At 36.9% G+C, this 16,670-nt stretch overlaps 2 protein-coding genes across 5 annotated transcripts in view; one reads left to right on the top strand and one right to left on the bottom strand.

Annotated features, from left to right (window-relative positions):
- The window catches only part of LOC121944952 (coiled-coil domain-containing protein 158-like), a 32,701-nt gene that overhangs the window by 2,585 nt on the left and 13,446 nt on the right, over positions 1-16,670 (bottom strand). Inside the window, exon 23 of one of the 2 annotated variants that reach the window (XR_015776384.1) lies at positions 2,462-2,522. The gene's annotated coding sequence lies outside the window, so the exon portion shown is untranslated. Of the gene's footprint in view, positions 1-2,461; positions 2,523-4,172; positions 10,547-16,670 lie in introns of those variants that run through there. The other variant, XM_042488923.2, reaches the window with a different exon arrangement.
- On the top strand, positions 10,538-16,669 carry fam47e (family with sequence similarity 47 member E). Of its 3 annotated transcripts, none has more exons than XM_088076504.1 (5): positions 10,538-12,045; positions 14,943-15,273; positions 15,374-15,546; positions 15,649-15,805; positions 15,911-16,669. In XM_088076504.1, the coding sequence occupies exons 1-5, from the start codon at positions 12,011-12,013 to the stop codon at positions 15,920-15,922; spliced, it is 708 nt and encodes a 235-aa protein (XP_087932630.1). In that variant the 5' UTR covers positions 10,538-12,010; the 3' UTR covers positions 15,923-16,669. The 3 variants fall into 3 exon arrangements, with proteins under 3 accessions (XP_087932630.1, XP_087932631.1, XP_042344528.2); XM_042488594.2 differs by having other exon boundaries at positions 11,854-12,045; positions 15,878-16,669; XM_088076505.1 differs by lacking the exons at positions 15,649-15,805; positions 15,911-16,669 and having other exon boundaries at positions 15,374-15,589.

The following is a 16,670-nucleotide window of genomic DNA, read 5'->3' as shown; positions in this document are numbered from 1 at the left end:
CTCTGAAACCTGAGCAAGTCTGATTTATTTAAAAAAACATTGGGAGTTGGCAACAAGCAACACAAGACATGGCCCAAAATTTAGCAAAAAATTAGTAAAAGCCTCACAAGAAAATTGCCTGAAAATTAGTGTAATTAGTGTTTCAAAGAGACTGAACACAGCACAAGAAAACTGATGTTGATCCAGGCTTCAAAGGGTTAAGGGTTTGTAGTGAGAAGTTGTATGATGTCCCTTTCAAAATGTAAGTCTATGGGAAAAATGTTTTTGAGCAACATGGCATCAGGTGATGGACCCGGGAGTCATAATTCCATGGTATGGCCACTGTGTCAAATTGTCATCAAAGCCTGACGCCGTTCTTGGGGGCTTGCTCTGTTCCCAGACACACAGTCTAATATTATGTCCGTTTGCAGCAGTCATGTAAGATGCAAATGTGGATGTAGTAGGTTTCACAATAACGCTCATACATGACTGGGCACATGTTGTTCTGCTTTTACGAAAGCAGTTCCTTATTGCCAAATGTGTTCTCATCTGTAAGTTCAATGCTTCAAGTGAGTGATGGTGTAAATTCTCAATGTAAAGTGCAGAAGAAGAAAACAGCAATGACATAACTTTGCAGCCACACTTGAAAAAAAAATCCCCGTTTCAGCACAGCAAACACGGATCTGTGCAACGCAGCTGCTGGTTGGACAATTTTCTCAGAGCTTTGATATTGATTTGTGATCAAAGTACATTTTTCTGTGCTCATTTTTCACAATGATTTGGTTCAAGTAGAAGTGGGAGCACTAGAGGAGTGATACTTTGTTCACGCTGGTTATGTAAAAAGTATGAAATGCCATTTAGATTTCTTTGAATGGGAAAATGTAAGCATGATAATGTCAGAATGTAGTGCTGCGCCAGTGGGTCTGTAGCTGCTGAAGCCACTTTAAAAAATCATTTTGGAAAAATCACTTAAATGCAATCTAAAGCATGTTGAAATTAACCCTTTGAAACCTACATCAACATCACTCTTCGTATGCTGCATTCAGACGCCTTTCACAAGTATTTAAACCTTTGAGTCCTGAGCAAATAATTTTGATTTCTTTCAAAAACATGGAAAAAATGGTAATGAGCAACATGGTAAGAAATTTCTGGCAAATTGCTAGAAATAAGTAGATTTAGAAAATTGTTTCAAAAAAGTTAGGGTGAAAATGTCAGGAAACTATTTTTATAATTAGAACAATAAAATATTTGAAATTATTTTACATAATTATTATCATTTTAAGCATTTATTTTTACATTAGTTTTTTGTTTTTTGTTTTTTTTTTTTACTTTTTTTGTTTTTATTTTTGTGCTATTTTTCGGGCAATTTTTTTGTGCATTTGACTAACTTTATGGATCATCTCTTACTAAGTTTCTCATTGCCTTCTTCTTATGTTTTTGAGAGAAATCAAGCTAGTTGGTAAGAAATATCCTGCAATCTGAAAGAACTATGTAATTTAGAAACTTATTTCTAAAACATTAGGGGAAAATGTCCAGGGAACTATTTTTATATATATATATATATATATATATATATATATATATATATATATATATATATATATATATATATATATATATATATATTAAAACTATATCACATAATTGTTATATTTTTTTAAATTTTTTTTTTTTTAGCTTTTTTTAATTTCTGGTTATTGCTGTTTTACTTTTTTTTGTTTTTGTGTGCTCATTTTCAGGAAATTTTCTTGTACTTTTTCCATGCATTTTTTGCTAATCTTTGGGTCATTTGTTCTTAAGTCTCTCAGTGCCTTCTTCCTAGGTTTTTGAGAGAAATCAAGCAAATTTTCCCAGGTTCCAAGGGGTTAAAGAAGGGCCGCACCTCAGTTCTCAGTCTTGTGAAGACTTGTGAACGTGCTACCAGAATTTGGTCGAAATACGATCACATTTTAAGTGTCACCGAAGGTCAAAGGTGACATTTTTCTGGGATTCTTTGGTGCCCTTTGGATTCTTTGGCATGGCACCAGTGTGAAGCTGAAACAGGACACTGGGAATTGTGAGCCACCACCATCCTTATTTACAGACAACAACAGCTGCTTATCTCAAGAGCTTTTACCCAGAATGCTAGCCGACGCGATGCTGGCTCAGATAAGACGAAGGAAAGAAGGCAGGATAAATCTGTCTTTACTCCCCATTTCAACCATTCATAGATTGGCCTTTCTCAGTGACTGGGGTCATTCAGGGTTTGGTTGGTGGCCAACAGGTTAGGATACATCCTGACATAAATTATTAAGCAAAAATGGTGGGACTGAAAGGTAAGCAAGGTCATGCAGCTACCGCTTTCATAATCCATTCATAAATAAAGCAGGACAAAGGCCTACAAATTTGCCTCAGGAAGCGATATACATCATATTGTTTGATGTTGCTTACTGGAAGGAACTGCCTGGGCTGGACTCTCAGCGTTAATGTAATTGAGTGTTACCTCATTGTGCTCAGCCTTATAGCAGTCCCAGAGGATGGGGGCGCCAGGAGGGGGGCAGCATCTGTTCAAACAAGAGAAGTAAAAAATGCTAAAGAAAATCATCAGGGGGGAAGGATAACAGTCAAGTAATGCAGCAACATTGTTTCTGCCAAAAGAAAGGGCGGGAGGGTGAAAGAGGGGTAAAACAGTTCAACCTTTGTAATGGTTTCTTTTTATGTTTGGTCAGCAGAGCGACACTGATTTTTTTTTCTGTTTTTTTGTTGTTGGACTTGTTGGAAGCTGAAGACACCCGGCTTTGAAGGCCCACACAAAGCTATTTGATGACCATGTCTTTTATGTGAATATCTCCATGTACAGCATCAGGAAAGGGGTTCATAGTGAGAATAAGGCGAGCATTCATGCATACCACAACAAGGAGACTTTTATACAGAGGGTAAATAATTTTGGACGACTACTTCCAACTAGTGTTTGTTTTCTGTACAAATCATTCATTGTGTTCGACACATTTTGACCCCCACTAATAAAAGAAAATGCACCAATAGCTTTGGGTTCGCACTTTGAAGACATGGCTTGAGTGCAAATGTGGCTCAACAGCAAGCACATTTATTTGGACACAAATGTCCATTCATGAGTTTGGGAAAGAAAGTATTCTCTGAATGTTTCGTACATTCTGCGCAGTCAGCTTTCTGGAGTGATAATACTGCGAAATGGGTTACGTGCTTGGTCATGTGGGCTTCACATTGTGTTTAGGAGTAATTTCAAGTCACCATCCTCGCACGCCCAATAATTATAATAAGAGTTCAGTCGAGAGTGAGCAGAAAGTTGTTATCTTGTTAAGAGCAGTTTGACTGCAGTCATGGTCATAACTCAACAGCAAAACTTATTTGAGGTTGATGGGTGGTTTGACTTTAAACTTTGCAAAAGCCAAATGTAAACACCTCTAACCTGATAAATAAGATAGATAGCAAATATCACACACAGTATGCAAACATGTCCTTCAAATTACAATTTTTCAGACTGTATTCATCTGCAGCACTGAACAAATAGGACCAACGCCCCTCCTCACAAAGCTTTCTGAGGTCATGATGTGTGTCTGCAAGGCAACGAGGATAATACAGGTGTGTTTGAATTGAGACAATTACTAATATGAAGACTAAAAGTCTACAGTCATGCAAACAGCTCTGTGAGGATCTACCAGTTAAATGTTAACACCAGTATAAACATGCTCACAATGAAGATGCTAACATGCTGTTCAGCAGGTTTAAAAGTTCACTATGCAGAATTTTTCCTAAAAAACAATGTATATACTCAAACAGAAGTAATCCCTCTAAATCATCACTCGACCCACTAGAAGTGTGTGGCATTCATTCTGTTGGCACCATGAATGTCTGTCCAAAATCGTTTAGTAATCCAACCAATAGTTTTCTTAATATGTCAGCCTGGACCAAAGTGGTAAACCGAACAAGCGACATACATCACCATCACTATGGCCAAATGCCATCATGGCAAAGGAGTACAAAAGCTATAAGTGTACCTAGAGTTAGGAATTTTTTGTAAAATCTATGATTTCAGCACAGACAACATAAGAAAATGTTGGCAATATACGTTTTTGCAAACCACAAATATATGTAATTTCCACATTTCATACGTATCTTATCAGCATTATCAGCTTACAGCATACTGTAAGTGGACTCTGTAATCAGAAATGCAGACCACTGTCCGAGATGAACAAACAGCAGAACTGGTTGTGTTTTAGCGCATCATAAAAGTGTTTCCATCACTGTTTCAGGCTCCAAACGTGGGTGTTTTGTAGTGACCTGTCTGTGTTTTTTCCATGTGTAACCCTTTGGTGTGTGGTTCTATCAGCTTTATAGGCTATTTATAGGTATTTTGTAGTGACATCATCAAGTGTTTCTCCAGAGGCATTTTAAGTTACAAACGTGGGTTTTGTAGCAACTGTACATTTTTTTCCAATGGCTTTTCAGGTTCCAAACATGGGTGTGAAAAGTGACAGTTTTTTACTGAGACATTGGCGCTTTACCGGTGGTGATTGTGACCCCAAAATCCCTATAAGTGTTTTTTGTGCCTAACACCTAACCACACATTAGCCACAGCAGTTGTGAAATGTGAAGTTTCAATGTATCTGCTACATTAAAACATGCAAATGTAATGTATCCGGGTTTGCAGAAATATATAATGCCGACATTTTTTGTGACAACTGGGGTGAAGAATTATAAAATTGATAAATGTTGAAAACAACACTCCAAAAACTGCAGTTTACCTTACAACACTAGGATCTGTATCAGTTATAAATGTTAAAGTTTTAATGTCAGGTTGAAAATTCCACCAGATTTGTTATAGAAAGCCCTCTAACTCTGTTTAAGCCATCTCAAAACTGCTCAGTAATCATGTTCAAATCAAGGCAGCTTTTCTGACACATGACATTTTGGAGGAGTGGTATTTTTATTGACAGCAACAACCTCCTGTCTGTTAGATGAAGTAAAAATGTGTTAACCAACCACATCATCCACCAGTCACATTCCATCATCTGTCCTCCCTATCTGCAGCTCACTCCTTATATCAACACTACAGAAACAACATTAACTCTTTCTGTAAATACGGCTTGACTCGGTAAGCTCGGTCCTCCACCCCTGCAGGCTGAACCGCGGTGGAGCCTGGTACTGGACATTAAGTCTGAAGGCTGAGACAGTCTTTGTAAGGCCACAGACTGATATAGAGGCATAGTTGTGGGAGTGGAGACTTGCGAGGAGTGGCAGACCTTTTCACTGAAGGTGATTAATGCAAACTGAGCCATTAAGAGCTATGGGAAGTGTACACTGCTCTGAATTTATCTCTGGGTTAAACAGTTCCTTGCTCTCCTTGGAGAGGATCACAGTGACCGAAAGAACTTGCTGTGTTGTAGCAGACAAAAGAAATGTTGGGTAATGAGAAAAGCAGGATCTGATGCCCTATGCTTTAATCATACTACAGTGGTGGAAAGTAACTAAATACACATACTCAAGCACTGTGCTTGAATACAGTTTTGAGGCATTTTTTGCTACTTTATACTTCTATTCCATTAATATCAGAGTGAAATATTAGACTTTCCCCTTCATTAGCATAGTAGCTTTTCAGATCAAGATTAAAAATATAACAAGCAAATCATAATCTTATAAAATATGTTAAAGAATAACCTTATGATTCTGAATCTTTGGGTAAATTACCTTTCTTCCACCTCTTATTATGTGGCTTTTCAATTTGCACATAAAAATACCACTTTAAACATCAGATATTTAAAAAAAAAAAAAAAATAGATGAAAAATTAACATTTTAAGCTTGACTATGCTGTTTTTTTTTCTTCAATAAAGCCAAAATGCAAGAAAGTGCAATGGAAATTAACTTAGGGAACATTTCACACTGTCATGAGCACAAGCCTTTTGTCCACGAGTAGATGCACACTTCCATCTGTGCAGTGATACGGTTTATGATTTTCGGGTTAAGTTAGGTAGAGTGAAAATAGTTCCTGCTTGAAAATCATGAGTTTTTGAAAAAAAACATTCCCGTTTTTTAAGTATCTTTTTGATGCCGTGAGCATCACAAACCGAGTGCCATCTAGTTTCTTTATATTGGAGAGAAGGCAGACATCTCTACGGCTGATATCTCCAACACTCAACATCTCACAACAAAACAACCCAGACTGACAAATTTCACCACAGGTAAGGGGGAAAATATGTTTCTGATGTTGGGGTGAACTGCCCAGTAAAACGTCCACGGACACTTTCACTCTACTGAACAACTAAACCCCAATTATTCATAAAAAAAAGCAATGACTGGAAAACAGTCTGGAAAATGAAAACAAATTTTGGAAGCAGAACTTTGCTTCTTTTGTGCCCCATTAATTCTCTCAAGATATCACAGATTTATCTTTTTGAAAATTAGGAACAAAATTTCATCATCATTTTTCTGCAGACAGTACTATAAGTTGTAATGGAATAATTTTACATTGTTGTATTGGTATTATTGCTTACGTACATGATCCAAGTATTTACTTCCACCACTGATATAAACATCACATACTCTACAGAACAATCAAGGTGTTTCTTTGTCATTGTATGCGTTGTATATGCTTTCTCATGGCGCGACTTTCTAGTTTATTTACTCAACAGCGGTCAAGAGATGGACTGACCATAGAATTCCTTTGTCTGTGTAGGTGTGGTTCATTTCCCACCATTCAAATAATCTGTTTTGTAACAGGAGACAGCGACTCTTTGTTCCTGCATGGAGCAACAAAGTGTTAATTTAAGAAGTTGAGGAGGTACTGCCATCACACCACATTACAAAGGCGGAAAAATAATGCTGTTGATCTCCATGACAGCATATTCTGAAACAGCGCTCATCACGATTTCAGTTTTTTTTTTCACAGTGACCCTGCTTAGCCCTGCTGTCCCCGGGCTCGAGAGGAGACTTATGCAACAATGTATGCATTGTTGAATGGAGCATAGTCTGACAACGCCAGCCCACAAACTCGCTTCACTCATTTAAATGTGAACTGAAAAGTGAGGTTGCAAAATGCACTGTGGCTGGAAGCTAGATTACAATAAACAATGGCAGTAAATTATGAATAAAGTCAACTAGGGATGATAAAAAGCTTTTTATAATTAAATATGTAATGGAGGCCCACATGGAAGTCTTAGAGTCATATGTCATATTATTTGGCTGCAGTTTAATTAATGTACATTTTATTGTTAGAATAATAAATGGCAACAATTCTAATAACTGATTAATTGTTTATGCTATTTATCAAGCAAAAGACATTCTCTGGTTTTAACTTATAAAATTATGAGATTTTTTTCTCAATTTGTTATTATTGTAAACTGAGTATCTCTGGCTTTGGGGCAGCTGGTGGTACAGAAAAAACAGTTCTATTGACTAATAAAAATGTGTCAATCGAAAGAATAATTCTTACATTAATCAATAATTAAACAGATTGTTATTGTGCCCGTTTACACAATTATTATCATTTATTAAAGTGTTATTAATGTACTTACCCTTCATTTCTAATAGTGGCATTTGTACAAAAATAACCTTGATAAGTGGGGTTCTCGAGTTTTCCTGTGTCAGATTGTCCCGTAAAACTTGATGAAGTCATTACCCATTCGATCTTTTAATAAATGCGGTATGTGCACTTTGCTGTGTCTCTAACTATGAATAAAGGTCAAGCAAATAAATCTGATTTCATCCAGAGTTGACAGGACCTTGCCCATAGCAAACTGAAGAAGTGGGAAACCTGACGGCCACACCTGTGCGGTATCCTGTACAGATAGCGTGTTTGCACATCCTCTCTGGTGTATTGTTTTCTACAGTTGCTCAACATCCTAAAGGCTGTGAAAGGCTGTTAAAAATGGCAATAAAGTTCTTTTCACTGGAAGCCAGCGTGCTGCCAAACCCTCTGATTTTACCATAAACAAAAACATTTCCTGTGTATAACACAAGTTTCCCCCAATTGTGCTAATGTTGCCGAAGAGAAGTAGAAAGTCTCTGGAGGAAAATTAATGTGGTCCCATTGCTTTGTTTTTATATCTTATTGTGCATGTGTGGAATAAATAAATAAAAACAATGAACAAACGTCATAAAACAAATAAACAAAACTAGCCTTTACTTTCTGAATAAGGTAAATGCAAATGAAGTGTTGAAATAATGAATCTATTAAACTAACATTTTGGATTTGTTTATGGATCAATTCATAATAAGGGACTTTGCTTTAAAATTGTACTAATTCAATCCGTCTGCTCTGATCTCGTTAAGCATATCAGCAGGTTGCATGTGTAAACTATACAGTTTCCACATCCCACTATCTACTGGATTTTTTTTTTCCAAAGGGGCTGAGCTTTCTCAAGTCAGGCCATCTTCGTGCAACCATTTAGGGAGCTGTTTGTAGACAATGAAAGATTACACAGGTGTCATATTTCAATATCTAGAAATCAGGATGCATGAGAAGGAAATCCTCCTCACAAGGAAAGAAAGGTGCGGTAAGTAAAAACTTGAAGTACACAAAGTTACAGGCGTTTCCACCCTTCAGTCAAGTTAGATAGATAAGACAATGGCAAAAAAACAAAACTGGTGTCTATAAACTGATAGAGCTTATTTTGGGCACACAGGCCATATAACTGCTGCTGGATAAAAAAAATGCATGTAAAAATGTAAACTTTTCATGAGTGAAAAGACAGCTCTTAAATAGCTTAACAACCATGTACGTTTGAGTTTATCCAGGCAGGAATAAATCAGCTTTATTGGCCTAAGGATGGCAGATTTTTCCCATTCCTTAGAAGGCCAGGTAACTTGAACATGAAAATAACACGGTGATTTTTTCCCATGACCATGGGTATATTATATCTCTGTGGTTTTGGTTCTCTGTAATCATTTTGTACAGTTTTTGGGGTCTGTGGTTGTTTGCCCTTTTTGTATTAATTTTACATCTCTTTGTGGTAATTTTGTATCTTTTTGTAGTCATCTGTATTTTGTCATTTTGTGTCTCTTTGTAGTTGTTTTATGCTACTTTGTGGTCATTTTGAATCTCTTTAGTTGCTTTGAATCTCATGGTCATTTTGTGTCTCTTCGTGGTTGTTTTGTCTCCTTTTGTAGTCAATTTATGTTTCGTTGTGGTCATTTTGAATCGCATTGTAGTTGCTTTGCATTTAATGTGGTCATTCTGTGTCTCTGTGTTTTAGGGGTAGTTTTTTTTTTGCCCTTTTTCTTAGTTGTTGTGAGTCTCTGTGTCTCTTTGCAGCTGTTTCGCATCTCTTTGTTGTTTTTTGTGTCTTTTTGAAGTTGTTTTTGCTTCTCTGTGTCTCTTCCTGATAGGCACGTGTTAATTTGAGGGGCATATCACAGGACAAGTTGACCAGTAAACGCGTCCATTAATCCATTCCTGCCCATGTCTGCAGTTTGGTTTGCTGATCATCACTAATAAAAACCTTAATTTAAGTACATATGTGGGAATGTCAGGCCCAAGCTGGTAGTTTCACAGCAAGGATGCACACAAAGAGCAAAGTTCAAATGTAAGCATGTACAGTTCATTTCTATGGGTACTAGCTTTGACGCATGCTGACGTTTCAAAGACAGAAAATTCAAGTCATCAACAGACCAGAAAGGAGAAGCACAATGTATGACCGGACAGTTGACCTTTGCAGGTCGCTGTATGTCACCCGGTCTGACTCAAGTATGTGGGAAAGAGCTGGTCAACACTCTCCTGGGAGTCACGAGTGAAAATTCTTCAGAGACATGGCACAACTCTGACGTGATATTGTCAGGGCTACAGTACATAATCTGTTCATACTATGGGTTTGTGCTACTGCCGCATCATGTCACCAGCTCAGAGCGGTCCTGTGACAGCACGAGGAATCTATAGGCGAGAGCAAGAGACCCAGGACGCCTAGAGTAATCAAAAAACCCATTCACAGTCTACAGAAGATCATACACAAGCTACTGTATATGACATACAGTTGTCTGCCTTTTCCATCAGCTGATGGTTTCTTTTTTATGACTTTTCCATGACATAAAAACTCTCATTAATGCTTTCAACACAGTTTTCAATCTGCATTAACTACTCCCTCAAAATAGGAGTATAATTATGCAAATGTAACACTGGATAAGCAGTGAAATGAAGACGTCAGATCTCAAACTTGCATTCAAAAGTCACTGTTAAATGGCTGCACTCAAGCTGGCTGTGTCGCTGGCAAACAAACAAGCTGAAACAGCGCATTAGACAGTTCACTGACTGCTTTCAAACTGTTTACTAAGTTAGTTTGTTGCTATAAATAGGGTTCATCAGTGTTGAAAGAGAGGAAACAGTAGCCTCTCTGTCCCAGCAGTGTTTTCCCTGATGTTTGAACAGCAGGAGAGTTGGGGGACTTAAACTCGGACTAATTAGCTAATTCATCGGCCCTGAAGGGAATAGCATGTGACTGAATACGGTCAACAACAATCACTTATCTGGGCAAGAGATGTTGTTATGAATTTCTCCAGAATCTCAGCAGTGGCACACAACAACAGCAGGAAACCCGCAGCTCTGTCAGAAGTAAACGTCTATAAAGTAAGAAACAGAAAAGCAAAAGAAAAAAAAGAAGAAAAAAAAAGCTGTTAAAAGAAGCTCCACTTTGACCAGTTACTACATTAAAATTAGGCATATACAGCAATTATATACAATGTTGGGGAGGTTACTTTTGAAATATAACAGGACCGCCATGAGATTACTGGTAATCCTGTTAAAAATGTAAAAAGTTAAAAATGTAAAAAGTTATGCAATTACTTTAAGTACTTCATCAAAGTAAGATAACTAATTACATTGCACTACTTTTCCAGAAAATGTTTTATTAAAGCTGAAAATTGTGGAAACAGTTTTTTGCCAAAAGAAAGCATACCTGCCCCTTGTAAACATGCAAAACAACTGAGCGGATGTTATATTGTACATCTTAACTTTGAACCAAAATAATATATTCAGTTGTAACCCTTGTAACTACCAATATTTTGATTAGTAACTGTAATTTCATTTCAGATTGTTTCTCAGTAACTGTAAGTGACTGCAATTACATTATCATAAAAAACCCTAATTAGGCTTACATGTGGACTACCTAGTTACTCCCAAGACTGATGTTAATTACACATGAAAACGACACACGAGTGCATATGAAAGCCAACTTTTAGTTAGTTAGAGCAGGACATTTACCTGCAGTATATCTACATGCTGGTATTAGAGCTGCTACTTGTACTCAAGCAAAGGCCTTTAATACATCTTCCTCCAGCAGCTATTTTTTTTAAATAACAGTGATACAGATGGTTGCATGGGCTCTGTTCAGGGTGACATAAACTATACAAATTTTCTACCAAGGGGAGCCCCCTAGTGCCCAAATAATCACACAGTCGGGTCCCAATAGAGGAATTTTGAGTCATTTTTCAGGATTATAACTCCTAAAAAATGTGCTCTTGGCTTGTGCATTCATACTGTAAGATGAGAAAAACAGATAACCTTTCCTAAAACTGCAATACCTACAATTTAAATGTAATATCTGTCACTCAAGCGAAACAATAGCTGCAGGTTAAACACTCTAAAAATGCGCCTATTAGTTATCAAATGTCCCCACCAATATAGGCCAACTTAGCTATCTACTAACGCCTACAACGTTACTCATACAAGGTCATACATAGGCTACCTAGCTTTGATATAACCGAGAACTAGCGTGGACGTGAATTTTATTTTACGTAAATGTATATTCCTTTAACTGGCTTCGCCAACTCTACCTGACAGTAAAGACTGTTTATGTATTTAATTTGCTGTAAAACGATTCCTCTTTGTTTCTCAGAAAACTTAACCCCCCACCCACCTGATCTTCAGCTGTTGCCATAGTTACCACGTAACAAACTGCAGCTCGCGAGCCATTTAGAACGTTAACCAGAAAAGTAACGATAAAAGAACGTTATATTTGTTTGTTTGTTTTGTAGCTTTTTATCTACAAGGATAAAACTTATTAAATAAATAATAGGCCACCTGATATGGAGACAAATAATACGCGACCCATTTTCCCCTGGTAAGTAACATTTAACGTCTGTCTTTACGTGATACTTAGTCGTCTGTGACACCAGTTTATTATTAATCTAGTTTAGCGATTGTTTCTTTGTTGCCAAATAACTGCTAGTAAATGTTTTTCAAGGTTAAGTACATTTACTCGAGCAGCCTACTTTACTTGAGTATAAGTTTGAGGTAGTCTACTTGAACTTCACTTAAGTATTTCTACACTAACCTATGTTACTTTCTACTTTTACTCTACTTTATTTTGGAGGCAAATATTTGACTTTTTACTGCATTTACTGAATTTATTTAATAGTTTTAGTTACTTTGCAGATTCAAATTAATAATAAAAAATATAAACAGAAAAGGTCATGATGTATTATTAAGGCCCAATTAAAGTTAGCCCTGACTTTCTCATTTATTGTTACTTTTATTTAATTAAAATCTGAGTGCCAATTTCTTCCACCATTGATATGTAGAAGTATTGAATATTTTATTTTTGATTGCAACAGAGTATCTGAAAATGTATAGACGTGACAAAAACAGAGGGAAATTGTCAAGAAAACTAGATTTATGATTCTCTCAATTATATAATTAAAATTATGTTGCAGTAGAAAAAAGATTTTTTTAGCACTTTTTTAAAGGTAATTTTTGTATTGCTTTGTTTGTCAGTTTTTGTGTTTTTTACTTTTCTTTTTTTTCTTTCTCTTTTCTGTTTTTGCTTATTTTATTTCTTGTAACATTTTACTAATTTCTTGCCAGTTTTTGGGCCACATCAAGTTAAGCTGCTTGTCGCCCTCATATGTTTTTGAAAGACATCACGCTAATTTGCTCAGGTATTAAAGGGTTAATGTAAGCATTCATTTTAGCACATTTCAACTACTTTGTGTACTTCTGGTTTATAAACTGATGATTATATATATATTGTATGTTAAATTAATCTGCAAAGTCACCATCTACAGCCGTCACATCAATGTAGTGCAGTAAAAAGTATACAGTTTCCCTTTAAAATACAATGCAGGAGAAGTAAAAAAATGACTTTAGTCCAGCACTTGAGTGATTGTGCCTTGTTACTCTTCACTCCTGATGTAGACACTGCCTGCCATACAAGCTGTAATTCAAACACAGGAGTGTCTCTGTGTCTTTTACTTGAGGATTTAGAGTATTAATATGTAAATATGATGTATAATCACTTCCAACCCTTTATTGCTTCTCTGTTTGCTCACCTGAACTGAGCCAGTCTTAAGGACAGAGAACTAGATGGCGATGAGGGGAGGTGAGAAATACTTAGAATTCAAATGAGCTGGAAAAGGGAGAGGCAGAAATAGATAAGACAAATATGTTTCAGTACTGTATATCACTGAAGGCATGTGCTATTTAAAACGGTTCCTGAGCTGCTTCATTTAGCCCCGAAGGTATGTGTATGCTCATGTTAACGGGTAGCAGGATGATGTATTTCTTTCTGTGTATTTACAGTATCAGTCTGCTGCTATGTGAAAGGCTAGAATAACCAAAAATACACTGTTATTTTGAGCCCCTCAAACAAATTGCAGGAAAACATAAACATGTATTGCATGAGAAATTTGAGACAGAATGAAGTGCTGTAAAGCCAGTGGCATTATCAACAATTGAGACGACTGAACTATAACTTTATATCAAAATATTATCATCTGTCATGTTGTACAACTTTTTTGCATTAATGCCAATAAATAAATACATTTAAAAGTCCAATGCTGCCATCATAGTATTATATAGTTTGAGATAAACTGCACAATAAAATATCTAATGGTTGACAAATTTTTATATCAAGCTATATATATGTATACTTTGTGCAATCAGCCACAATCTTAAAAATAACAGCGGTTGTCTGAAACCTAACCATCCATAACTTCTGAAAACATTTGCATTATTTTTTTTTTTTAAAACAGTAACAAAACTTGGATATGGTTTGCAACCAATACAGTAGATCAGCAATGACTACTACCTTTGTGAAGCCTTAAAAGTTCAACTACAAACACAGTGTTTGATTGCAGATTGTTACTTAAACTGGTGGAAACAGGTGAAATGGAAAGTGCAGACGACTGCTTTAGTTCCTCTCAGGATGAAATGACACTTGACCCAGTTTCAAACTGCACTTTGATGCTGCAAAATATTAAGTATTATCAGAAAGAAGTAAAGGAGGCTTCTCTATTCAAGTAGAGATAAGATAAGACTCAGTTTTCACAAGGTTCTATTCATATGGGATCCTAACCCAATTATTATAGACAACACGAAAAGACAACATATCAAAATAAGCTGAAGTCCCATCAGGCCCTCGATGGAGAATATATGGTTTTATCTGTTCCTTTTCCGTCAGAGATACGACACCGTGACTGATCATCAGTCAAGTACCAGCTGAGGGTCCAACTGGCAAAACATAAAGGAGGATATAAAAAGACAACTAGGAGAGCAATGTGCATGTGGTTGAAATAGACATGCACTTCATACTCAGATATGGGAAAATGAGCTGGTACAGTGAGTCTGCTTATACTGAAATATAAAGTTTACAAAAATAGTAATTTATTTTAAAATCATTAAAGGAGAAATAGCCTGTTTGCAGTCAGATATAGTATGTTATTCTTTAAAAGGATCTTCTGTCAAACTGAAATAATTGTTCATACATATTGCATATTGTGGAACACAGCCTATATTATTTCTATAGAAACAGGAACAACGATACAGTGACCTTAATATACCGTCTGCCATAGTTTTTCCTGAGGTGAAGCTTCCACAGGATACATAGCTGATACTGCAGTTTGCTCGTAAAGTATGCTTGTTTACCATTGTCTCTAACTTGTATCCATATTGTTTTTAACCGATATTTAAGTATATGAAACTGCTTTATAGGATTCATATTTTTTTTTTATCAATCCTCAGGTACAAGGAGAGGTTGCAGACCAAGTATCTTAAAGGCCCAGCAAACAAAATTCTCTCAGTTGGTAGTTTTGTAAACGTGAGCCTGGATGACTTCAGCGATTGCTCGTCACTGTTATCCAGGAGAGGTGTTTCACCGGTTATTTTCCGTGACTCCCCAAACCGCAACTCCAGTCAGAAGCCTAAAAAGTGCATTTCTAAAGAACATGCCTGCTTCTCAAAGCAGATGATCCAAAAGCAGATCGGCAGAGAATATGTGGCTGCTGTGGAGGAGAAACTCAAACAGCATCCTCTGGCTATGTACTCGCACTACAAGGATCACATGACTCCAGAGGTAAGTGGTGATGACAGCAGGATCACCTATGTGCCAGATCGATGAGGCCGCTAGTAAAAGTTAAGAGTTTCAGTTAAGAGTTGTCGTCATTTCTCTACAGTTATTTGATAAGGTGGTATCTGTTTTGGACCCAGACATAAGCGTAAACAGTGCCTCTGCACTTCCTACGCCTACAGAAGAGTGTGCAGAGGAATATGAAGATGATAAAAACGGTACAGAGTCAAGAGAGGAGGACATGTGCAGAGCAAAAAAGGGAACTTCTGCCAATGAAATGCAAGTATACTGGCAATTTGATTTGTGATAGTATCTAAATTACCTTGAATTTGATTTATCTAAAACGCAATTCCATCTGTCTGCCTCTCAATCATTTTACAGCAGCCCTGATGTCCAAAACCCAAGTCCCAGAAAGTCGTATAATCTACAAATGAATGAAACTGGTATCAAGCAAGGACGGACAAGCAAGGTAAATCAACTGAGCAACAATGACATGAAGTCAGCCGCCAAACTTTTCAGCAGATGCTACGCCTCTCCGGTAAGTTTGAGACACAAGAACTAATACAATGTTAAAATTATTATAGAAGGGCCTGACGTTTGACTCTTGCAGGACAAACGTTACTGAATCTGCAATACTGGGCAGTTTGGACAGTGACTTTCAAGACTCTTCATCACCAACTTTTGCCTTTCAAGTGGAGAATGCCAACAGTGTCTCAGATCAAGAATGAAATCCTGTCAAAACAGGCAGAGCTGGTACGTTTCAAAAGACTGAGTCAAATAAAGTACAAAAAGAGTAAAATATGTAAAATCTTAGGCCTAAAAATAAGAGAAAAATGAATTTTGGATGGCTGCTGATCAGTCAAGACCTGCTCAACGTGTTTAAAGAGCTTTCACTGGGTCCACAGATAAGATGAGGACTATGTATGTGAGACAGTTGGTTTGTTGACAGAGTGAGGAGCTGAGACAGATGTATGAAACCTTAGCTGCGAGGTGTTATGTAATCCACAATTGGACTCTGACTGCCAAGGCTAAGAGACAAGACTATAGGTTCACAGAGGGTGTGTGAAGTATTCACAGCATTTGTATACAGGAAATGCTCTTCCAAACCACACTGTCAGAAGACAAGCAAAAGGAGACGTGTGTCTGAAATATGTCCTTTTTCTCACTGCAGTTTTTGAATAATCTATTTCTCAAGAAGAACCAGAAACTCAGTAGAGGAGTGGATTTGTTTTGGGTACAATTAAATATAGACAATTAGGCACTGTGTGTAACGGGTGCCTGAAATGAACCCGAACAGCTAATAAAGACGCTGCATTATTTTTAACTATTCCCTCTGTACAGTATATCAAGCTTGTTTTACTGTATGCAGCCATATACAAATAAACAATAAACCTACACTATGC

The sequence above is a fragment of the Plectropomus leopardus genome, chromosome 4 (assembly GCF_026936395.1).
Source record: "Plectropomus leopardus strain MGB_pleo_1.0 chromosome 4, ASM2693639v1, whole genome shotgun sequence".
Lineage (NCBI taxonomy): Eukaryota > Metazoa > Chordata > Actinopteri > Perciformes > Serranidae > Plectropomus > Plectropomus leopardus.
Note: the sequence above shows the minus strand (reverse complement) of the source record. Positions and strands in the feature narration are given on the sequence as shown.